A 26,084-nucleotide genomic window follows, 5' to 3' on the forward strand; every position below is an offset into this window, starting at 1 on the left:
GAAATTCGTGGCATAATTTAGTGATTTACAGGTTTTTCCAGCATCCTGGTGAGATCCCCGGATAGTTTCTTAGCGAAGGAAGAAATTGAAGGAATTGAAGAAATTTGAAATTATTCTCTGTTTCTAAAAAATCAAACTAATCTTCTCGAATTTATTAGTATAATTTTAGTGAGATTTTTTTGACTAATATCTGCCGTAGTGATCTTATAAAGATTTTTTGCAAAGATTCTTGGTCTGACAAGACTTTTGAAGTAATCCTGGCAAAATTTTAACGAACTCCTACAATGGCCTTCAGTTAGGCGTCTTAAAAGCTTATTGCAAGTTAATGAAATTATTCCAAGCAGCATGCATGAAGGACACCTAACCTTTTTTGGGGAAATTCCCTGGCGAAGATTTCGAAGGTTATGATAGAAAGCTTGGAAATACCCAAAGACATCATTCATCGTACTATTGTGAATATTTTTAACAAACCAGCAAGAACTTTTATTGGAAGCATTTCAACTACCTGATTTTCTGTTGATTTTGACAATATCCTTCTCAGAAGTTTATTCTCTGACTCTTAAAAAGATGTTTAGTAAACTCATGATAAGGCAAGATTCTTCGTAAATCTAGTGGACTCCAGATAATTTTAACAGTAGTATTGCATTATCTGTTTGTGCACATGTCTGAAAATATGTAGAGTTCTCTGAATCTCTCTTAAGTAGGTGATCACTTAAACACATCTGCATACTCATCAGCTTTTGTAAGGACGTTGCCAGTTGATGTGTCTATTTTGAGTGAGAGTTAGTGGTTAGTCCCAAAGTAGGCGGATAGTAAAGGGCAGCTTTCATACATCAGTTTAAAAATGTACCACTTACGAATTTATGCTAATTGCTTTAATGCTTTAAGTTTTAATGCTATTTTTAGGAATTACAAACGTGACTTTTGGGTGTGCCTGCCAAGGGTATCTGTTGGTTCATAAAGGAAACTTTGGAAGGCTCCCATAAACTTTCATTTCGAGATGATCCATTTAAGGGGTCCACGGGATGTTTGTAGATCTTCAAAGTGGGTCGCAGCTGCAAAAAGGTTGAGAACTCCTATTAGGGAAGCCATAAAAACCAATATGGTTCTACAACTCAATAAAAATAATCTGAATATAAATTTATTGAGAAATGCCTATTGTGCCATCTATCGGATTATTCCTCATCTAGATTACACTGTTAGACACGAGCCTTCATGTCTTCAGTATATCGAGATACTGGCGATTGAAAAAAAAATGTTACTAGCGTCGCCTCGAGGTAGATTTCTCAATCAGGTTTTTCATCGTCAGATAGCCCTTGATCAGCTGATGAGGATCTTGAGATACAGACAAGTTAATAAAATGTGTTACTATCTCCACCATGCGGATGGATTCCTAATTACAGTCATCTCTCCCTTACTCGATATTGAAGGGACCATCGAGTTAGGGAGGTATCGAGTTACAGAACACAAAAGCAGTGCAACTGCGTTTCAAGGGACCATCGAGTTATCCATGAAAACCAACTTTTACTATGGTTCTCTAACTCGATATCGAGATACGGAATATCGAGTAAGGGAGAGTTAACTGTAGATTCTTTACCAGCTAACCCTTGATCTGCTGAATAACTTTGCCGAAGACACTCATTTATATGTTAAGATATCCGTTTGAAGCAAAATTTCAAGCTCCTCGTGTCCATGCTCTTTCGTTACCTAAAAAAAGGGGTGGGTCAGGAGGGATGTCTCATCCAAGGATTTTAAAACTAACTCACCGCATTCACTTCAAAATTCATTTCCAATTAATTTATCTACTGGTCTCCAAATTAAGGCTATTTATAAATTCAAAGTTCGCCCAGGTTTTTAAGGGTTAAATGTTTTCCAAGCAAAAATTTTGCATGAATAATTGTTTATGCGGGGTAGAATGCACTCCTTTTTTGCGGCAAAACGCACCATAACATTGAGGCTTAATATAAAGGGACATGATGCACCGCAAACAACTATGAAGCAATATGCACTCTCATGATCAAAGTTATTTTTTTTATCAAAAGCAGATACAAGTATGCATAATTTAGGCGATATAGACATTAAATGGCCAAACGTTAATAATTATGGTCATGTAAACGATACTTTTGGACTAAATTCCATCTATTTTTACTTTTGATTCATAACTATGACGTCTTTTACATTCTTATACCCGATGGATTCTAATCTAAAATTTTCCAAGCCATTTAATGGCCCTGACTTCGCTTACTGTGTAAAAAGTTAGGAGATATTCTTTATAGTAAAAATATTGTTTCACGCAAAAATAGTTCATAGGCTCTGTAAAATTATCGTTTTTGAATGCAATTCATGAAAGAACTTTCGAGGTCACTTGAAGACCGACAACCCTACACCCCTTGTGATAATAACCCTGACTACACCGAATGTCAGTTTACAGTCCCTGCATCCGCAACCCAGTTCGTCAGCCATCGCTGATGATTTCAGAAGAGACAAGTGAAGCAAAACACGGCGATCTGATAACAGGCTATTAGCACACATGCGACGACACGCAACGTCACAGATCTTATCTACCCTTCGGTTCGGTTCATTTGCGTTTGTCCGAGTCGAAGTGTCCAAGATGGAGTGTCCGATTATTAGTCACATCACATCCATCCACCACCAAGATGAACACTCACAGAATTTCTCGTCCTTCTTCGGTAGCACCTTCTTCTTGCGCACGATCCTCCGGATGATCCGTTTCTTCACTTTCGGTTTCGGACCATCCTCCGGAGGTGGACCTTCACCTCCGGAATGCACTGTCGATGTTGTTTCGCCATGAACTTTCACGAAATCGCCGGAGCCCTCGTCTGCCCCAACGGCCTTTGGAGGTGTTCCCTCCCGGGCAGCCTTGGCCGACAGGAAGTTGGCGTCCGCCACTCGCCTTACCCCTTCCGGAAGAGGCGATGACGCTACTTCCATTTCCTGAGCCTGGGCACCGACCTGTGAACTACTCATCGCACTTGGTAAACACAACTAGGGAGGTGCTAGAACTACTTTAGAACAACTGCCGTAAACTACCGAGGCCCACTTCAACTGGCCAGCTATCGACGACGACGATGATAAAGGCTACGAACTGCTGGCAATTTTCGGAGTTTCTTCTCCTTATCTCATCACTGTGGTGTAGGATGGATGGTGCTGATTACGCCCGAGCTACCACCAAACACTTGAAGGGTAAATGGTCTTACATGTAGGAATTCGCTTTGCTGGTATCTTGCTGTACTTTACTGCACGATACAAGCTGTTATCGCGCCGCTTTGATTGAAGCACTTTAAAGGTCTCGAACAAGGTGTTCGCCTCCTCGGTAGAAATGCGGTTTCTGGTAGGGTGGGAGAATTCGATTGAGGTGTCTGAACTTTTAAGCTAATTGCATAAAATATCTATCTCAAGACGTTCAATTACTCAGGTGATCCAAAAGAGTATCAGTTCACATTTTCGTGAAATTCCTTGTTTTGTTCAGAAATTATTTGCTAAAAATATCAATTTGATATTATGTAACAAACCATAATTATTATAATTCGATAGAACATCCTCAGAGGATACAAAATTCTGTGCAGATTTTAATTTTTCCAAGCATCGTAGCTGCCTTTATTTTGCATATTTTTCGCACACGCACATCATACTGTTTGAACATCGCTATTCGATTCCAAGGCAACTTTAGTTTTTCTATACAGAAGTGAGTTGCTCTAATCAGAAAGGAACTACTTCCTATTATGTCACTGATGAACGATGACTCAATTTCTTCAGCTTGAATATCTTCTTGAAGAACTAAATTAAACTAAGAAAACCACTGCCATACTTCTGCGAAATGGGTTGATTCCAACCAATCATGTGACTTAAACTTACACAAAATTGAGTAGAATTCAGTTGATCGATTGAACGATATCAATAGTTGATGCCAAACGTTTTTTTATGAGAGCGTAATATTAATTGGAAGGTCTGTAAGAATAACAATTCAATAGATGATGAAGCCGAGATACATTGAATAATTTTCAATAGGCACTTTTTCAACCTGCGTTCATCTTTTTTCCTAGTTACACGGAGTTGAAATGAATGAAATATTACTGCACTGCCTATAACTACATATTTGTAACATTCGACAAAAGTAGGCATTAAGTAAATGCAATAAAAAGTTTGCATTTCATGGCAGTATAATAGGAATCCAAAATGACAAAAAAAAAATCCAATAACTCAAAAATGCTTATTTTAGGCTGAAATGTTGCACAGCCTAATATCACATATTGATTGAATAGTCAGAAAATAATTTTGAGAGAAATTGCATTGCTACTACAGGGTGATTACTAAGTCCTGTCAGTGTTTTATTTAGGTTTGCAGTTTTTGGTAGGTTGATTACATAAATGTCTGCATATTTTCCATTTAGAGTGTATTCAAATATCTACACGGCTTGCAACTTTGTTTTGAAAATTCATTTGTTTAAGACGCGTAAAAATTATGGAAGCAAAAAGGGAACTTGTGATAAATCTGTTTCTGAAACAGTATCGACCGTGTGCTATCTTAAGGAAGTTGAAACTATTCGGAATAAACGAAAGATTCATATACCGCACTATCAAAAGATACAAGTGCACCTGTTCTGTGAAAACTGCTCCCAGATCTAGACGTAAACGCACTGTCAGGATATCAAGAGAGCGAATTCGGCGGAATGGCCAAAGAACTGGGAATGTTACTATTAACGCTTAGACATGTTTTGAAACATGATCTTGTGTTGAAAGCATACAAAAACAGCGAGTCCACGGTTTGACTGAAAAGCAGAAGATTGCTAGAGTCGAAAGATGCCGAAAGCTTCTCCTCAAGCGGCACGGTGATTGTGAAATTTTGGTTTCGGACGAGAAAATGTTCCTGCTACAGGATCATCACAGCAAAATGATCGGGTATACGCACAGTACCTTTATGATATTCCACGCGACAAATTGGCTGTTCAACAATTTCAAAATGTTTCCAGAGTTATGGTTTGGGGATGCTTCTCCAAAAATATGAAAGTTCCATTGCTATTCATTGAGTCAGGTGTCAAAATCAACAGCAAATATTACATCGATAATGTTTTGAAGAACCATTTGCTTCCCCACGTTAAGGCTAAGTAGCCCGTCATTCGTTTTAGCAGCAATGATGACTTTGCAGCTTGCAATTTCAAAGTGATAAAACTCAGTCTTGATCGTTTATATTGGCTTGAAAAAGTATCACTGTACGCGCTAACATGCGTAAAGTATGCTGATACTTTTTCAGCTATGTCAGTGCAAAACCAACTGATTTTCTTTGATTCGAAATCGTGAGATGAATTAGCAACAATCATCAACGACGCGTACAAATTTCAATGACGGCCTTAAGAAACACCTGAGAGAGAGAGAGAGGAAGCAGCTCACTGACGGCCTGGTATGGTTTCTAGCCTTCTTTATCTTTTTTTTTCAATTCTTGGGTAGTGTACAACGGTCAGACAACTTTATTTTGGTCAAAATCATATTTACTTCATGTTGTTCACTATGAAAAAGGATATGAATGCATAAAATCAATAGCAGTTCGCCAACACACAACTATATTTAGGTATTCTACTTTTAAAAATGTGAAATCATCAAAAAACACCTAGAAATTTCAATTACGTTTACTTGATTATGACGCTATTTCACGTTCTGCCCTCCGAATGTGTTGGTTTTCCAGAGACAGTTGGTGACAGTTTCTCTTGACTTTTGGGAGCTCGCAATCTAAGCCAGCTGTTTCCTCTCTCTCAGATAAACACTATAAGAATGTACCATATTGCACGGTGTACTATATTAAGAAGGTGATATATTTCGAAAACTGACAACTACTTCACTACGTCATTCCTATCTACCTCGAACACATTTGCGAAAAAATTATCTAGTGGTCCTGGAAGGTATATGGTACGATAGGAGTGACGTCACATGTTTATAATCAAACTTGATATTTACATCAGTAAAGAGCCTGCATTGTTAATTTTTATGCCGTGCCTTACACAGAAAGAAAAATCCATGTAAATTTCAGCTTCAAATCATGCACATAAATGGAATGCCAGTTTTGTCGCAAATTTACATGACACATCGTGTAAAATTACATCAACATCATGTAAATTTATGCTAATTGTCGCGTAATCGATGAGAATCCATGCTAGATTACACGATGTATAGCGAAAACTTACATGATATTGTTGTAGTTTTACATGACACATCTGGCATTCCCTTCATGTGCATGATTTTACGCTGAAATTTACAAGGATTTTTCATTCTGTTTACTGCTTCCAACAAGACTCTGCGTCTCATCAGGCAAAGTCACACAGGCTTGTTTCATTGATGTTTACATAATATTTAGAGTATGATTTATCAAATTATTTTGTGATTTAATCCACATTCATGCAAAACAGGACTTCAGCTTTCGTTTTCAATAAAATTTGGTTGAAATTGCATGATTGAAATTTGATTAAATCGATTTTTTAACATGTTTGCAGTCTCTATACAAAATTCTTCGTTTCTCTTACATGGCAAAATACAATACTTTTCTAAGCCAGGAAAAATAACTTTCGATCATCGAAAGTATCATGAACCTTATCGATAAGTATTGTTATCAGTTGTTCGCCTTCTGTCGTGTAATACGCACGCGACTGTAGATCACCTCTGCTGGATTTTGTTATTCAACCGGATCAGTGTTTTCGATGCTATTGTTTGCCTGAGATATTTGTTCTCTACCGGTGCTGCGTGAATATAAAGCAAAATCGTTCAGCATGTCTGAGATGTTTGTTAATGTGAGATATAGAATCTATTGCGTTGAAGTATGGCAATAAAATTGATCACAGCAGTCAGTTTCCTGTGTGAAGAGCAAATGTCACTTGCACACTTGCATTCATTCTGCACTTGTGAACTGGCACTTTCCTGGGTAGGTTGTGCGTGTATCGCGTGGAGGGTGATTCCTTTTCTATCAATAATCGAAACTCCACAGTTAATACGGTTGAGTTTCGTTTCACGATTGAAGCGCCCCGGCCGTCGTGGACTGAGATAGCTGAGTGTCCGAGGTGGAAACCGTTTACAAATTGACGGAAAATGGTAGCATATGCATTAAGTACAAGACGGAGACTGCAATGCTACAAGTCTTACGAAAAACATCGGAAACGTTGAGGTTCCAATATGCTTCCGGAAAATCAATGGAAGTTAGTTGGCGGTTGCAGGGCGCAATGTCGAATATATTCGTGTATTCGACCTGCCACCGGAGAAAAACAGAAACCGGAGATCGACGATGACTACATCCATCGGACATATGGCATTCCGAATTGCACACAACTTGTGAATAACTTCAACGCCGTGATGGAAGAACAGAAGAAGAAACTAGTGGCAAGCCAGTGTCGGGCTCAATTCGCCTCTTCAGGATCTGTCGACCGTGCTCCCGCAAAGAAAAAAATCACGCAAGGGTGATAGATAATTTAGTGAGAATTGTTTTAGAATAACACTGTGTTATTTTATATTGTAATCGGTTCCGTAAAGATTTTAGAAACCGTATGAGCCTGATAAATAAATGATTGGTAAAAAAAAAGTATTGTTATACACATGCAGTTTGAATTCAGTAGCAAACTAAGCGAATGAGTTGCCATACAAGCTGACAAACTTGCATGCAGATGGCTGAAATAGACAAATTTTGCATTTTCCACAGCCAATATCTCAAAAACCAGACTTGCTACGATATTTATAAAAACGACAACATTTAATTGAGTAAATAGCGGATTTTGGTGCTTGAGACAAATACGTGTTCCGCAGTGTAATGATATAGCTAAACTACATGTTATTGAAATTGTTTACCGGCATATCGGTCTATTTTGCTCGAAGTAAGAGGGAGTATGAAGAAGAAAGCAATGAATACTAGATGGACAGGTACCGTAAGGGAACGGCGAGATAAATTGGATTAGATGTTGAAGAGGGTATACCATATGAAACAGTATTACTTGAAACGTCCTTCCTTGTGACTAACGTCCCGTATGGGAACGGCTTGGGTGTGTTTTGAGAATGACACTACCAAGACAGCCTGTCTGTCCTTACGGTCCTCGGGAAGGGATGGAATGTAAGTTAGACAACCATTGTAACTAAAGATCGAAGAATCTTCTGCATCTCCACAGTTGTCATGGAAAGGCTTATTGGGATAAGGTAGAGATCTGGGAGTCACTTTCGGTTGGTGATGCGATCCATGATACATTCACACCTAACCCGATTTGCAATATTATTCAATAGGCGCATTTAACGCCGAACAAGTGTTCATCACCCGCCCCGCAAGAGCATCTTCCTTATCATCCTTACCATAAAAATAGTGGTCTGTGAAATTTTTAGCTTTTTCGGTGGTGATTTAAAGGTGGCCCAAAGACAATGAAGGTTTATATGGAAATTTGTTGAGAAATGTTCCAGACACGTTAGTACTGTAATGTAAGTACAAATTTATCATGCCATAGTGAAAACTCATTCTTCAAACCCTAATGAAGGATGTTACTGAAAAAAAATCCCTTTTGAGCTAAATTGTTTGGAAATTTCTTTTCAATGTTTGCAGGGCTATAATCCCGTATGAAGCTAAATGAAAGCAAACAAACTCATGAATATCTCTTCTCCTATCCGTAGGAATGAATCTATCTCTTCAGCAAATTACTTTATTATAGTTTGAAGAATGAGTTTTTTACTATGTTGATGATAAGTTTGTATTTACAATGTAGTATTAACGTGTTTGGAATTTTTTTAAATTTCTCCATAGTAATTTGCATATAAACCTACATCATCTTTGGGCCACGTTTTAATAACCACCTAGAAAACTGAAAATTTCACAGAACATTAAATTTATGGTAATTATAGTAACTGTACATATGCGAGATTGGATTTTCATACTTTTTTATATTATGAACCGCTCTAATAATTATTAACACCCGTGTTGTGGAAAAAATTGCGAATCAAAGGTCACATTACATGTTTAGTCCTTGATCTACTTTACAGCTTGCCCGATCAAAATACAGCATGCTCACAAGCGCCATCTGGTAGTTAGAATTTCAAGTTGGGTGGCCTATCACATGGCATATCACCTACTCAACACTTTTGTTGAAGACGTCATGTTTCTAAGTAATCGGGATCCTGAGATATCTGTGCTCAAAAAATGGCATACTCACTAGTGCCATCTGGTGAAAGAATTCCGAATTTAAATAGATCATCACATATTACTCCTTGAACTATCGAACAACTTTGCCAAAAACTCCATATTTCTAAAAAAATCGGGATCATGAGATATTCGTGATTGAAATATTGCATGCTCACTAGCGCCATCTGATGGCAGAATTTCAAGTTACATGGGCTATGATATGATAGTCCTTGACCTACTAAACAACTTTGTCGAAGACCGCATCTTTCTAGGTAATCAGGATCCTGAGATATCCGAGATTGAAAAATTACATGCTCACTAGCGCCAACTGGTGACAGAATTCCGAAACAAGCAGCCTATCACATGTTAGTCCTTGATTTACTGAACAACTTTGTCGAAGACACCATCTTGCTAAAAAATCTAGATCCTGAGATATTTGTGATCGTGATGCTACATTGCGAAATGTCCACTTCATCGGTTCCCCCGATGGCCACTGAAGGGTGAGGATGTTTTCAAAGTTTCATTTGTCCACTGACCGATTGGTACAGTTGAACTGAAGAAAATTGCCGAAGACGTCAATATTCTATCTTGCCTAGTTTTAGATTTATAATCAAAATGCTCCGCGTGTACTCAGTACACGATGCGACCGCTCGTGTAACTTTTTTTTGAGCGACTGACGGAAGGTTAAGGATCGACATTTCCCATACAAAATTTCTTTGGCTGCCATTTTGTTTTTAGTCAATTTATCACAAAAATGAGTTATGAGCTATACAATATTAGGTAATAAGGAGCTTCTCTAAAAAAAAATTGTACAAATCGGTTGTCTCCAAAAGATCTCAAAATTACAAATTATATTTTTCGAAGTTTTCAAGATCTTGTTCGGACGGAGTGGCACCAGAAACATAAATGCAGTTCCTAATTAGCATTGGAACACGATGAAACAAAATTGAACAACGACTGATCTTTAGCTTAGAAGAGTATCTTTCAGATTGAAAGTTGTTTGGTTTGCCGCTCGCCATGATGATTTGAGACAAAAAGTATTTTTTTTACTAATTTTTTTTTTCTTTAATTTATATTTAAAAACGTTCTATAAAAACTGGGGATATGGAAATAATGTATATTTAAATAAATCATTCGAAAATAATTTGAATACCCTGCAAATTCTAAATCAATCAACGTAGTTTCCTAAGCAATTGCTAATTACATTTCAAGGGTAATTTTCCATCAGACAATCAAATTTATTGTTCGATTACCATCTTCACACCAGAATCAAACTCGAATTCTACCACCCTTTTCAACCGTAAATCACAAGTGCACTATGTGGCCTTTGCATATCAAGAGACGAGCAAGCATACCATTCGCTGATTACAAATTGGACCAAACAAAACAGAACAAAAAACCAGCAAAACGAAAACAAAACCTGTTATCAGATCGCGTCGTGTTGAGTCCACCCGCTGATTCCAACCCACACGAAGAAATAAACTTAAAACTATGGAATAACAACACCGACACCCAGCTGAAACAAACGTCACATCAGTGTACGAACTTTGTTCGATTGATATCACCCCCGACGAATTCCAACCAACGAATAAAAACACTGCTCAATAATCGTATCTTTTTTCCTGAGCCCGAGCCAACAGCGGAGTAGTTCAATTAAAACTCAATTCATCATCCGCTTTTCCCGGGTTTCGAATTTCACTCTTGGGAACGGAGAATCGATTTCCCGCTACCCGATTCTTATTATTTTCGATTGTTTGTGAACTGAACTTTTTTTTAAGGAGGGGGTGTTGGCCTCTGCTTCAAGCTAGAGAACGCTTTATGGCGAAAAGGGACCTGAAAATATTGGAAACCGGAATCAGAGAGGAATGGTGAAAAAATGGATAGCCAAACAGAAAAAAGTACGTCCTAAATGATAGAGATGTGTGTCGATGAAAGACAACCAAGATAGTAAAGACACAAAAATTAGGTCATCACAATGAGCGAAGAAGGAGTGAAACCAAATCGATTCAATGTCATCACATTTTATCACAAAACGAGACAGGTACAAAGTGCCATCAGGGACCGTTCTACTGTTAGTGTTTGGGTGGAAACCTATCGAGTCATGGGCGCAGTCAGGGGTGGAAAGGAATGCAATAACTATCGCCAACTTCCTATACTAAAACTAGCCTACGCCCATGTATCGGATGGTTGAAATGTTATCTGAAGGAAGTGGTGCAAGGACAAGGGCAGCCAGTGAACGGACACGGAGATTCAAGACAACTTTCAATGAACTTGATGGCATGTGTGACGATTGGAAAGACTGCAACTGCTATTGCATCAGGATGTGAAACGGAAGCACATCTAATCGTATTAGATGACGAAACAGAATTGCAACATTTTGTTTGCCAATGGCATTCGATGTTGATTGCTAATAGGATTTACGCTTTAATTGCATCTGCTGTATTTGTTTGCATGTTGGATTTGCCGCTTTCGGGGCCATTGTCGTTGACGTAATCCGGAAAAATGCACAGTGGAAAACGTAAAATCGATGTTCCGTAGCAACCCACTTCCCAGCAATTTATGTCTGCCTTCAACTGTTCTCCTGCTACTACTTGCTCCTGCAACTACTAGCTCACCCTCGCAGAAATGGCCTCCAAAGGGAATCAAAGTTAAGGTCAAGTTACTGCGCTCAATCCAACTTGGAAGGTTAAGTGGCTGGAGTATAGCGGTGCCCAGGTTTATGCAGCTGAAACATCGTTGGCAATTCGCACGAACTTGTACAAATGCAGCACGTACCATCGTTGTCTATTACTGTGAAGGATGATTGATGACAGACTCGGATGTAGCAAGGATTGCAAAGGGATGGAGGAAGAATATTCATTTTGGTTTTGGATTTGGATTGGATTTTGGATTGGATTTGGATTGGATTTTGATTGGATTTGGATTGATTATTGAATTGGATTTGGATTGGATTTGGATTGGATTTGGATTGGATTTGGATTGGATTTGGATTGGGATTTGGATTGGATTTGGATGGATTTGGATTGGGATTTGGATTGGATTTGGATTGGGATTTGGATTTGGATTGGATTTGGATTTGGATTTGGATTGGATTTGGATTGGATTTGGATTGATTTGATTGGGATTTGGATTGGATTTGATTGGATTTGGATTTGGATTTGGATTGATTTGGATTGGTTTTGGATTGGATTTGGATGGATTTGGATTGGATTTTGGATTGGGATTTGGATTGGGATATTGGATTGGATTTGGATTGGATTTGATTGATTGGATTGGATTTGATTGGATTTGGATTGGATTTGGATTGGATTTGGATTGATTGGATTGGATTTGGATTGGATTGGATTTTGGATTGGATTGGATTTGGATTGGATTTGGATTGGATTTGGATTGGATTTGGATTGGATTTGGATGGATTTGGATGGATTTGGATTGGATTTGGATTGGATTTGGATTGGATTTGGATGGATTTGGATTGGATTTGGATGGATTTGGATTGATTGGATTGGATTTTGGATTGGATTTGGATTGATTTGGATTGGATTTGATTGGATTTGGATTTGGATTTTTTGGATTGGATTTGGATTGGATTTTTGGATTTGGATTTTGGATTGGATTTGGATTGGATTTGTGATTGGATTTGGATTGGATTTGGATTGGATTTGGATTGGGATTGGGATTTGATTGGATTTGGATTTTGGATTGGATTTGGATTTTGGATTGGATTGGATTGGATTTGGATTGGATTTGGATTGGGTTTGGATTGGATTTGGATTTGGATTTTGGATTGGATTTTGGATTGGATTTGGATTGGATTTGGATTGGATGTGGATTGGATTTTGGATTGGGTTTGGGATTGGAATTTGGATTGGATTTGGATTGGATTTGGATTGGATTTGGATTGGATTTGGATTTGGATTTGGATTGGATTTGGATTGGAATTTGGGATTGGAATTGGATGGATTTTGGATTGGATTTGGATTGGATTGGATTGGATATGGATTGGATTTGGATTTGGGATTTTGGATTGGGATTTTGGATTGGATATTGATTTGGATTTGGATTGGATTTTGGATTGGATTGATTTGGATTAGGATTTTGGATTGGATTGGGATTGGATTGGGATTTTGGATTGGATTTGGATTGGGATTTGGATTGGATTTGGATTGGATATTGGATGGATTTGGATTGGATTTGGATTGGATTTTGGATTGGATTGGATTGGATTGGATTGGATTTGGATTGGATTTGGATTGGATTTGGATTGGATTTGGATTGGATTTGGATTGGATTTGGATTGGATTTGGATTGGATTTGGATTGGATTTGGATTTGGATTTTGGATTGGATTTGGATTTGGATTTGGATTGGATTTTGGATTTGGATTATTGGATTGGATTTGGATTGGATTTGGATTGGATTTGGATTTGGATTTGGATTGGATTTGGATTGGATTTGGATTGGATTGGATTGATTTGGATTGGATTGGATTGGATTTGGATTGGATTTGGATTGGATTTGGATTTGGATTTGGAATTGGATTTGGATTGGATTTGGATTGGATTTGGATTGGATTTGGATTGGATGATTGATTTGGATTTGGATTTGGATTGGATTTGGATTGGATTTGGATTGGATTTGGATTGGATTTGGATTGGATTTGGATTGGATTTGGATTGGATTTGGATTGGATTTGGATTGGATTTGGATTGGATTTGGATTGGATTTGGATTGGATTTGGATTGGATTTGGATTGGATTTGGGATTGGATTTGGATTGGATTTGGATTGGATTTGGATTGGATTTGCGATTGGATTTGGATTGGATTTTGGATTGGATTTGGATTGGATTTGGATTGGATTTGGATTGGATTTGGATTGGATTTGGATTGGATTTGGATTGGATTTGGATTGGATTTGGATTGGGATTTGGATTGGATTTGGATTGGATTTGGATTGGATTTGGATTGGATTTGGATTGGATTTGGATTGGATTTGGATTGGATTTGGATTGGATTTGGATTGGATTTGGATTGGATTTGGATTGGATTTGGATTGGATTTGGATTGATTTGGATTGGATTTGGATTGGATTTGGATTGGATTTGGATTGGATTTGGATTGGATTTGGATTGGATTTGGATTGGATTTGGATTGGATTTGGATTGGATTTGGATTGGATTTGATTGGATTTGGATTGGATTTGGATTGGATTTGGATTGGATTTGGATTGGATTTGGATTGGATTTGGATTGGATTTGGATTGGATTTGGATTGGATTTGGATTGGATTTGGATTGGATTTGGATTGGATTTGGATTGGATTGGATTGGATTTGGATTGGATTTGGATTGGATTTGGATTGGATTTGGATTGGATTTGGATTGGATTTGGATTGGATTTGGATTGGATTTGGATTGGATTTGGATTGGATTTGGATTGGATTTGGATTGGATTTGGATTGGATTTGGATTGGATTTGGATTGGATTTGGATTGGATTTGGATTGGATTTGGATTGGATTTGGATTGGATTTGGATTGGATTGGATTGGATTTGGATTGGATTTGGATTGGATTTGGATTGGATTTGGATTGGATTTGGATTGGATTTGGATTGGATTTGGATTGGATTTGGATTGGATTTGGATTGGATTTGATTGGATTTGGATTGGATTTGGATTGGATTTGGATTGGATTTGGATTGGATTTGGATTGGATTTGGATTGGATTTGGATTGGATTTGGATTGGATTTGGATTGGATTTGGATTGGATTTGGATTGGATTTGGATTGGATTTGGATTGGATTTGGATTGGATTTGGATTGGATTTGGATTGGATTTGGATTGGATTTGGATTGGATTTGGATTGGATTTGGATTGGATTTGGATTGGATTTGGATTGGATTTGGATTGGATTTGGATTGGATTTGGATTGGATTTGGATTGGATTTGATTGGATTTGGATTGGATTTGGATTGGATTTGGATTGGATTTGGATTGGATTTGGATTGGATTTGGATTGGATTTGGATTGGATTTGGATTGGATTTGGATTTTTGGATTGGATTTGGATTGGATTTGGATTGGATTTGGATTGGATTTGGATTGGATTTGGATTGGATTTGGATTGGATTTGGATTGGATTTGGATTGGATTGGATTGGATTTGGATTGGATTTGGATTGGATTTGGATTGGATTTGGATTGGATTTGGATTGGATTTGGATTGGATTTGGATTGGATTTGGATTGGATTTGGATTGGATTTGGATTGGATTTGGATTGATTTGGATTGGATTTGGATTGGATTTGGATTGGATTTGGATTGGATTTGGATTGGATTTGGATTGGATTTGGATTGGATTTGGATTGGATTTGGATTGGATTTGGATTGGATTTGGATTGGATTTGGATTGGATTTGGATTGGATTTGGATTGGATTTGGATTGGATTTGGATTGGATTTGGATTGGATTTGGATTGGATTTGGATTGGATTTGGATTGGATTTGGATTGGATTTGGATTGGATTTGGATTGGATTTGGATTGGATTTGGATTGGATTTGGATTGGATTTGGATTGGATTTGGATTGGATTTGGATTGGATTTGGATTGGATTTGGATTGGATTTGGATTGGATTTGGATTGGATTTGGATTGGATTTGGATGGATTTGGATTGGATTTGGATTGGATTTGGATTGGATTTGGATTGGATTTGGATTGGATTTGGATTGGATTTGGATTGGATTTGGATTGGATTTGGATTGGATTTGGATTGGATTTGGATTGGATTTGGATTGGATTTGGATTGGATTTGGATTGGATTTGGATTGGATTTGGATTGGATTTGGATTGGATTTGGATTGGATTTGGATTGGATTTGGATTGGATTTGGATTGGATTTGGATTGGATTTGGATTGGATTTGGATTGGATTTGGATTGGATTTGGATTGGATTTGGATTGGATTTGGATTGGATTTGGATTGGATTTGGATTGGATTTGGATTGGATTTGGATTGGATTTGGATTGGATTTGGATTGGATTTGGATTGGATTTGGATTGGATTTTGGATTGGATTTGGATTGGATTTGGATTGGATTTGGATTGGATTTGGATTGGATTTGGATTGGATTTGGATTGGATTTGGATTGGATTTGGATTGGATTTGGATTGGATTTGGATTGGATTTGGATTGGATTTGGATTGGATTTGGATTGGATTTGGATTGGATTTGGATTGGATTTGGATTGGATTTGGATTGGATTTGGATTGGATTTGGATTGGATTTGGATTGGATTTGGATTGGATTTGGATTGGATTTGGATTGGATTTGGATTGGATTTGGATTGGATTTGGATTGGATTTGGATTGGATTTGGATTGGATTTGGATTGGATTTGGATTGGATTTGGATTGGATTTGGATTGGATTTGGATTGGATTTGGATTGATTTGGATTGGATTTGGATTGGATTTGGATTGGATTTGGATTGGATTTGGATTGGATTTGGATTGGATTTGGATTGGATTTGGATTGGATTTGGATTGGATTTGGATTGGATTTGGATTGGATTTGGATTGGATTTGGATTGGATTTGGATTGGATTTGGATTGGATTTGGATTGGATTTTGGGATTGGGATTTGGATTGGATTTGGATTGGATTTGGATTGGATTTGGATTGGATTGGATTTGGGATTTGGATTTGGATTGGATTGGATTTGGATTTGGATTGGATTGGATTTTTGGATTGGATTTGGATTGGATTTGGATTGGATTTGGATTGGATTTGGATTGGATTTGGATTGGATTTGGATTGGATTTGGGATTGGATTTGGATTGGATTGGATTGGATGGATTGGATTTGGATTGGATTTGGATTGGATTTGGATTGGATTTGGATGGGATTGGATTGGATTTGGATTGGATTTGGATTGGATTTGGATTGGATTTGGATTGGATTTGGATTGGATTTGGATTGGATTTGGATTGGATTTGGATTGGGATTTGGATTGGATTTGGATTGGATTTGGATTGGATTTGGATTTTGGGATTGGATTTGGATTGGATTTGGATTGGATTTGGATTGGATTTTGAGATTGGATTTGGATTGGATTTGGATTGGATTTTGGATTGGATTATTGGATTGGATTTGGATTGGATTTGGATTGGATTTGGATTGGATTTGGATGGGATTTGGATTGGATTTGGATTGGGATTTTGGATTGGATTTGGATTGGATTTGGGGATTGGATTTTGGATTGGATTTGGATTGGATTTGGATTGGATTTGGATTGGATTTGGATTTGGATTGGATTTGGGGATTGGATTTGGATTGGATTTGGATTGGATTTGGGGATTGGAGGATTTTTTTGGGGATTTGGATGGGTTGGATTTTGGATTTGGATTTGGATTGGATTTGGATTGGATTTTGGTTGGGATTTGGATTGGATTTGGATTGGATTTGGATTGGATTTGGATTGATTTGGGGATTTGGGATTTGGATTGGATTTGGATTGGGATTTGGATTGGATATTGGAATTGGATTTGGATTGGGATTTGGATTGGATGTTGGATTGGATTTGGATTGGATTTGGATTGGATTTGGATTGGATATTTGGATTGGATTTGGATTGGATTTGGATTGGATTTTGGGATTTGGATTTTGGGGATTTGGATTGGATTTTTTGGTTTGGGGAGATTGGTTGGATTGGGATGGATTTGGATTGGATTTGGATTGGATTTTGGGATTGGATTTGGATTGGGATTGGGATTGATTTGGATTGGATTTGGATTGGATTTGGATTGGATTGGATTGGATTTGGATTGGATTTGGATGGATTTGGATTGGATTTGGATGGATTTGGATTGGATTTGGATTGGATTTGGATTGGATTTGGATTGGATTTGGATTGGATTTGGATTGGATTTGGGATTGGATTTGGATTGGATTTGGATTGGATTTGGATTGGATTGGATGGATTTGGATTTGGATTTGGATTGGATTTGGATTGGATTTGGATTGGATTGGATTGGATTTGGATGGATTTGGATTGGATTTGGATTGGATTGATTGGATTTGGATTGGATTTGGATTGGATTTGGATTGGATTGGATTGGATTTGGATTGGATTTGATTGGATTTGGATTGGATTTGGATTGGATTTGGATTGGATTTGGATTGGATTTGGATTGGATTTGGATTGGATTTGGATTGGATTTGGATTGGATTTGGATTGGATTTGGATTGGCATTTGGATGGATTTGGATTGGATTTGGATTGGATTTGGATGGATTGGATTGGATTTGGATGGATTTGGATTGGATTTGGATTGGATTTGGATTGGATTTGGATTGGATTTGGATTGGATTTGGATTGGATTTGGATTGGATTTGGATTGGATTGGATTGGATTTTGGATTGGGATTTTGGATTGGATTTGGATTGGATTTGGATTTGATTTAGATTGAAGATTTCGATTGGAGATTATTATTGGAGATTTTGATAGAAGATTTTGGATTGGATTTGGATTAAAGATTTGAATTAGCGATTTTGATTGGAGATTTAGAGTAGAGATTTGTATTTGAGATTTGGATTGGAGATTTCGATTGGAGAGTAGGGTTGGTGATTTGGATTGGAAATTTGAATTGCAGATTTGGATTGGAGAGTAGGATTGGAGATTTTTATTGGAGATTTCTATTGGAGATTTTGATCGGAGATTCCGATTGGAGATACAGATTGAAGGTTTGAATTGGAGATTATGATTGGAGATTCGGATTAGAGTTTTGGATTGGAGATTTGCGATTGGAGATTTGGATTGGATTTGGATGGGAAGTTTAGATTCGTGATTTGGATTAGTGATTGGAGATTTTGATAGAAGATTTGGATTGGATTTAGATTGAAGATTTGGATTAGGGATTTTGATTGGAGATTTAGAGAAGAGATTTTGATTTGAGATTTGGATTGGAGAATTCGGTTGGAGAGTAGGATTACTGGTTTGGATTGGTGGTTTGGATTTAAATTGGACAATTGGATTGGAAATTTGGGTTGGAGATTTGGGTTGGAGATTTTAATTGGAGATTTTGATTGGAGATTTGGATTTGAGATTATGATTGGAGATTTGGATTGGAGATGACTATTAAAGATTTGGATTGGAGATTTTAATTGAAGATTTCAGTGCGAATTTTGCTTTGGATGTTAAGATTGATGATTTGGATTGGAGGTTTGGTTGGAAATTGCTATTCGAGATTCTGGTTGAAGATTTGATTGACGGTTTGGATTGGAGAGTTGGCTTGGAGATTGGAATTGAAGATTTTGATTGGCGAATTGGATTTTTAATTTGGATTACTGATGTAGATCAGATATTTAAAATGGAGGTTCAAATTAGAATGAATTCAAAAATGAGAGTTGAGATTAAATTGGTCAATTGGATAATAAAAATCATTAGAAATTTGAGTTGAAGATTTGTATTAGATTTGGGCACGTGCCCAACTCTCATTACATCACCGAGTTTGAGTCAATGCAGCTTGCTACCGATACAAACCAAGCATTTCACTCATGGATCAATTCCACTGTAACAAATCGATGGCTTTTAGATGTATGAAACTATGTATGCAGTTAATGTCACTAACTCAACCAGGACAACGTACAATCTGAAAGCAATTTCCACTGCAAATCCTTTTCATATAACTGGAAGCAATATCCATTGTCTGATCATATCCAACCAACCTTCTGACATCCGTCCGGTTACACTCTGTTCAGAACCTGCAGCGGCCAACGCTCAGAAGGAACGGATATCCACCATAAATCAACTAGTTGTGCCGGTAACTGTGCATTGTAAAGCCATTTTAGCATCATTCATGCTAAATCAGCCATCAGGCTAATAAATATATCTTTTCCACTATCGAAGGGATAATCTGCCGGCTCTATCGAATCAAGTTACCCGAATAAAAAATAACAATTAATTTTATTGTTGAACCTATTCAAATATCATAAATCGTATGGAGTACAAATATAGACACTTAATTTATCCATTGTTGAATGTTTCAGCAGGATTAAAACATGTATTGTTTTTACTGTAAACTCAATTACCTCAAAAAAAATATGACAATTTATAATCCAATAGCACAATAGAAACACACTAAATTTTATTGTATTACACAAAAAATATATTGATGACCATATAATAAAACTACCATAAATCATAATGTTTCAATCTAATTTTAGTGGGGAAAAGCACCAATTTTCGATCCATTGGCACGGAATTCTTGTAGGCCGAAAATTAGTGATTTTCCCTATGATTTTTTTTTTTCAAAATTCTATTGTAAAGATACATAACGAACCCCTGTTTTACATTGTAAAAATGTCATTTACAATTTAGTCAATGGTACAAAACAATAAAACAGATTGGAAGCAAATTGTCAAAAACACATTTCGTTTTATTTTTAACCTGTTGGAAAATATGGTATTGTTTCAATAAAATCTGCTATATTTTAATAATATTTTCAACTAGGGTAACCTGCGAAGCAAGGCTCCACTCCCTAGTTGATTGGTTAGGTTGTTCGCTATCAGCTGAAGCCGATCAGGTACACGGAAGGATTTCAAGGACACGACTGCACATCGCTCGCCCGTCCTTCCTCCCGAAGTTTCACTTGAAGCACTGCCAAAGGATTTTATCGGTGTAGAAAAATCATGATTCCTTGCCTGGTCCGACACCCATGGTCCTGCTCACGGTGGTGATGAACGACGACGGCTGATTGCAGCCATATTTTTTTTCTAACTCGCTTCGGATGGAGTTGGCAAATTACGTTACGTTTGCCTGAGCTTGCAGGGCGAAAACACCCATCTACTTTAACCCCATCCGGTGCTTGATTGTAGGTTTTATGGGTTGAAACAAACGAACTATAGCCACAGTTGCTTCTGCTGGAAACATCTGGATAGTATCTATCGTCGTCAACGGTTCGCACTTTGCCTCCTTCCAACCATTTTAATGGTTACTGGCGAAGCAGTAATAACATTTTATCGTCAGGGTGCGATGGGGACCATTCGATATAACTTACTATTGTTCCAAAATAGAGTGCTATCGTTTCGAGGATTTATTGAGGGAATTAGTTCATAACAAAGCTGTGAAATTGAGAATCTTCTTTTTTCTTTTCGGCACTGTCCACACTGGTAAAGAACGTGATTTACCAGCTTAGTGTTCAATATCTTCTTCTTGGCGTAACGTCACCTAATGGAACAAAGCCTGTTTCTCAGCTAGCCTTGTTATACAGTAGAGAGCTTTCTTTAAAAAAAAAAACATTTTTGTATTTGCATATCGTGTGTCAGGGGCATTGATACTCTACGCCCGTCTCAGTTTGTCAATCGATTGGCCAGACGTGAAGATAATTCTACATACTTGTTCGGATCAGGCAAAGAAACGTCCTTGAATCGACTGGTTGGTGATAAGCCGATCAAAGCTGAAATGTATTCTCGTGATATAATTGGTATTTTAAAAAGTGTTACATTGTTAACTTACAATAGTTGTTTCCGTAGCGTACTTGCCCGCTTCTGTTATAAACTCTCAACTCGGGTCTAACCTTAACAACTGTGCCAAGACTGTTGGTAAATGGAAGCTTTAGTAATAATTTGTGTTAATGTAAATATTGACTTACGAAGTTCAATCGCTTCCTTATCTTTACAATAGTATTTTTGGCTTCACGGTCTACGTTGGTCCGTATTAGCGAATCTAAATTTAACTCCCAACTGGTTCTCTCACGTTGTGGTTTACCCAACCTACATAGTTTTATACATTTATATAAAGCAATCATTTAGAACAATAGTTTCTTACTTGATGTAAACTGTAATGTCAGCAGAGGCTGAGTAGACTGCCACCGAATAATAGTTAATTCACTTTAATCTTCAATTCGCTTAACTAATCCACAATTTAATTCCTTTGTAGCTTCTCGCTAGTCATCTAAACAATTTCTATAGCTGTCATATTCTATTGACCATCTCTTCAAGTTAAGGTTGACGTTTGGCATTGTTGCCCTTCCAGGGGTTCCCAACATTCCCCGGCCCGTAACCTGCTCCGGAGTTCTCCTGTGGATCAGCGTTACCAGCTTCAATCTCCAGTACTGCCAAACTAGATTCGGCCCTTTTATATCGTTTTGTGCGAGTGCGCACCCAAGCCTGACGAATGCGGCCATCACTGGAAACAATGGTCTCCTCTACTATTCCTCGAACCCAGCATTTCCTGTTATTGCCTTCCACAATGTACACTAAGTCGCCAACTTTCAATGGTCTAGTTTCACCAAACCACTTTGTTCTTTGGTTCAAAGTCGGAACATATTCATTTATCCAACGATTCCAAAGTTCGTTCGCTATCTGTTGAGAACGTTTGAAACTATCCCGTAGAGCTTCCGCTGGATTCGGCGGAGGACAAGTAACCTGATGTCGATATGATGGTATGCCTCTCAAGAAATGATTAGGAGTCAGCGCTTCTGGTTCATCTGATTCTTGAGCTACGTACGTTAGCGGTCGTGAATTTATCATGTCTTCTGCTTCCACGATGACTGTTTGCAAAATCTCGTCTGTCAAACGCTTTCCGTCGTCCAATGCCTTCAAGGCCTCTTTCACAGAGCGTACTAGGCGCTCCCATACTCCTCCCATATGGGGAGCCGCCGGAGGATTGAATGTCCACTTTGTCCTCGCATTCGTGAATTCGTCGGCGCAGTCCAGATCGATGCTCCGAAAGAGTGCTTTGCTCGCCCCTTGAAAATTTGTTCCATTATCGGTCCCGCCATTATAGTCCCGCCGACCTATAAAGCGGTAGATCGCCATTAGACACGATTGTGTAGTGAGACCATACGTTACTTCTAGGTGAACCGCCCGAGTTGCCAGACAAGTAAAAAGGGCAACCCAGCGTTTTTCTCTGTGTCGTCCTACGGTTACTTCAAATGGCCCCATGTAGTCAACCCCGACGAAACTGAATGGGCGAAGATTTGGTGTTAATCGCTGCACCGGTAATGGAGCTTCGCGAGGAACCCGAGGACGGTTACGTCGAACTTTACACCACATACAAGAGGACACTACCTTCTTCACCACAGAATCTACGTGAACAATGTGATACAACTGCCTCAATTGATTCTTTACTGTGAGTCTGTATCCATGACCGCACTTGTCATGGAATCATTCTCGTGATTCTACTGTTCGCTGGCAGGATGATTGGAAATCTTAAATCAAACGGTAGAATCTCAGCTCTCTCACATCGACCTTCCATACGAATCAGTCCTTCTTCCTCGATTAGTGGAGTTAACTTGCTTAGAGGACTGGATTTTTCCAGAACTAGCCAGTGTTCAACCGGGCGATCTTTATTGCGCTTTAGCACTTTAAGCTCATCAGCGAAACCCTCCGCCTGAGCCATTTTTATCAAGTACCGTTCAGCTGATTCGTATTCAATTTGTCGCAGTGGAACACGGACACAATTCACATTGTACTGCTTCAGGATTCTCAAATGTTGCTCCGTAGCCTTGAGAGTTTCTATAGACCGCCCTTGACATTTCAATCTACAGTTTGAGATAAATCGGTAGACTGTTGCAACGGTTCGCACTAGTACCGTCCATTTTTCTATGCGTATAACGTCGATAATTTCTTGTTGCAGTTTCACGTCGTGTATTAGTAAATGCACTCGAAGCTCTTCAGTTGTGTTCGCTGGAGGCAAATCCTTTTTTGGCCAATGTTGTTCATCATGATACAGAAATGTTGGACCACAAACCCATGAACTTTCAGGATGCATTTCTGGATCTTTTCCCCACTTTGTCAGTTGGTCTGCCACGTTAGACCTTGTTGGCACCATTCTTTCAGCTTGATTAAGCTGAGAATTTCGCCAATCCGAAAGCCGACAAATTGCTTGTATCTGCGCTGGTCAGATCTGATCCACGAAAGTACCACATTTGCATCGGTCCAATTCACCACTCTATCAACTTTTAAGTTGTGGTTCTCTTGCACCGTTCTCGCCAGTCTTGCCCCAAGAACTGCTGCCAGCAGTTCCAAGCGTGGAATTGATATCTGCTTTAATGGGGCAACTTTAGATCGACTCATGACTAGAGCACACCTTACCTCTCCGCGTACAATAGCGCGAAAGTATGCTACACAGCCATATGCCGTCTCGCTTGCATCAGAGAATATGTGCAACTGCAGGTCTTCTATTTCGTTCAACTTGCTATTTCCGAAGTAGCTTCGCGGCAACTTGAACGACCCAATTTTGTGCATCATTTTTATCCACCGTCTCCACTTCTCTTCCGACACTGCATCGATCCTTTCATCCCATTCGCATCCAGTCCTCCAGAGATCTTGAACTAACATCTTGCCCCGCACGGTCACAGGAGTGATAAGGCCAATCGGATCGAACTGTGCCATGATAAAACTCAGCACAATTCGTTTGGTCGGACATTCTCTCCCATCTATGACTTCACTGAACTCTACTTTGGTAGCAGTAGCGAAGCAGAAAACATCCTCTACTGGTTCCCAAACGATGCCTAAGACTCTTTCGTATTCAGTACCCTTGTCTCTGTTGAAATATACAGTTTCTGTCGCGTTTGTCTCTCCAAACTCTTCCATAAACGCCGCCGAGTTTGAAATTCAGTTTCTTATGTGGAATCCGCCTTTTGAATGGATAAGCTTGACCTCCTTAGCTCTCTGGATCGCCTCCTCGACCGAGTCCACGCTGTTGTAATAATCGTCCACATAATGTTGTTTAACAATAGCCCTTACAGCCTCAGGATACTCCGCCGCGTAGTGTTCCGCGTTTAAATTTTTAACAAACTGAGCGGAACAAGGCGAACAAGTGGCGCCAAACGTGGCTACATCCATTACGTACACTTGAGGGACATCCATCGGATTAGAACGAAATAGGAAGCGTTGTGCTTGTTTATCATCAGATCGAATTCTTATCTGGTGATACATTTCTTGGATATCTCCTCCGAATGCAACGGGACCCTCCCGGAAGCAACTGATAACTTTTGGAAGAGGCACAAGCATATCCGGTCCTTTCAATAACTCGGAATTCAGAGAGGTACCTTCGACTGTGGCTGCCGCATCCCACACCAGGCGCACCTTACCAGGTTTCCTTGGGTTCTGTACCACGTTCAGCGGAAGATACCAGACCGATGAGATTGGAGTTTCCAATTGTTCCATGTCCGTTATCTTGTGCGCGTAGCCCTTGAGCTCGTAATCAGAAACCATCTCACAAACCTTTTGCTTCAACGTTGGATTCTTTTGAAGCTTTCGCTAGAGGGCCTTCATCCTACGTATAGCTATTGGGTAACTATTGGGAAACTGTCGATTATCTTTTCGCCATAATAATCCAGTTTCAAATCGATCTCCTACCCGTCTGGTTGTCGTCTTCAGGATTGATTTTGCTTTTTGTTCTTCTTCTGACTCCGGTATTGCGAATGACGATATACCTAGCTCGCTTAGAACATACTGCTCTCGCATCGAATCATGTAACTGTTGATTGCTCACTGGCGTCACTGAGTGCAGGTTCAGATAGGTACTTACACTTGGCTTTCGATTTCCCGGTCCGTATACTGTCCAACCTAGTTTTGATCGAACAGCAATAGGTTCATTCCACTTGCCAATCCTTGATTCAATTGGCGCAAACAGATGTAAATTGTCTAGTCCAATCAAGATCTTTGCTTGCCCTTCCATATAGTCTTTCACTGGTAGGCCCGCAAGATGGGGATATTGCTTTGCTACCTCGGCATACCGCAAGTCTTGTTTTGGAAGTACTAGCTCCGATACTGTGCGTGAGTCCTCCAAAGGAATTTGATCACTAGATCCATTCACCGAGAGCCAAACTTTTACCTTCTCAGAACAATTTTCGAATCGGCTAATGTTGCCTGTCCAGGTGACAATCAACGGCTCAGGTTCTCCTTTAAGCATTAGTCTATCTGCTACTACT

At 38.8% G+C, this 26,084-nt stretch overlaps 1 protein-coding gene across 16 annotated transcripts in view; it reads right to left on the reverse strand.

Moving 5' to 3' along the window:
* LOC5576419 (calcium-binding protein E63-1) overlaps positions 1-26,084 on the reverse strand; it is a 372,289-nt gene that overhangs the window by 228,477 nt on the left and 117,728 nt on the right. For 3 of the 16 annotated variants that reach the window (XR_002499697.1, XR_002499696.1, XM_021841266.1), the window contains exon 1: positions 2,670-3,188. The exons of 12 other annotated variants lie outside the window; for them this stretch is intronic. Coding sequence is in view for 2 of the 4 variants with exons in the window: in XM_021841266.1 (XP_021696958.1) it covers positions 2,670-2,988 (319 nt within the window). In the remaining 2 variants the exon portion in view is untranslated. Of the gene's footprint in view, positions 1-2,669; positions 3,190-26,084 lie in introns of those variants that run through there. One more of the 16 variants, XM_021841265.1, reaches the window with a different exon arrangement.

The sequence above is a fragment of the Aedes aegypti genome, chromosome 2, assembly GCF_002204515.2.
Source record: "Aedes aegypti strain LVP_AGWG chromosome 2, AaegL5.0 Primary Assembly, whole genome shotgun sequence".
Taxonomy (NCBI): Eukaryota; Metazoa; Arthropoda; class Insecta; order Diptera; family Culicidae; genus Aedes; species Aedes aegypti.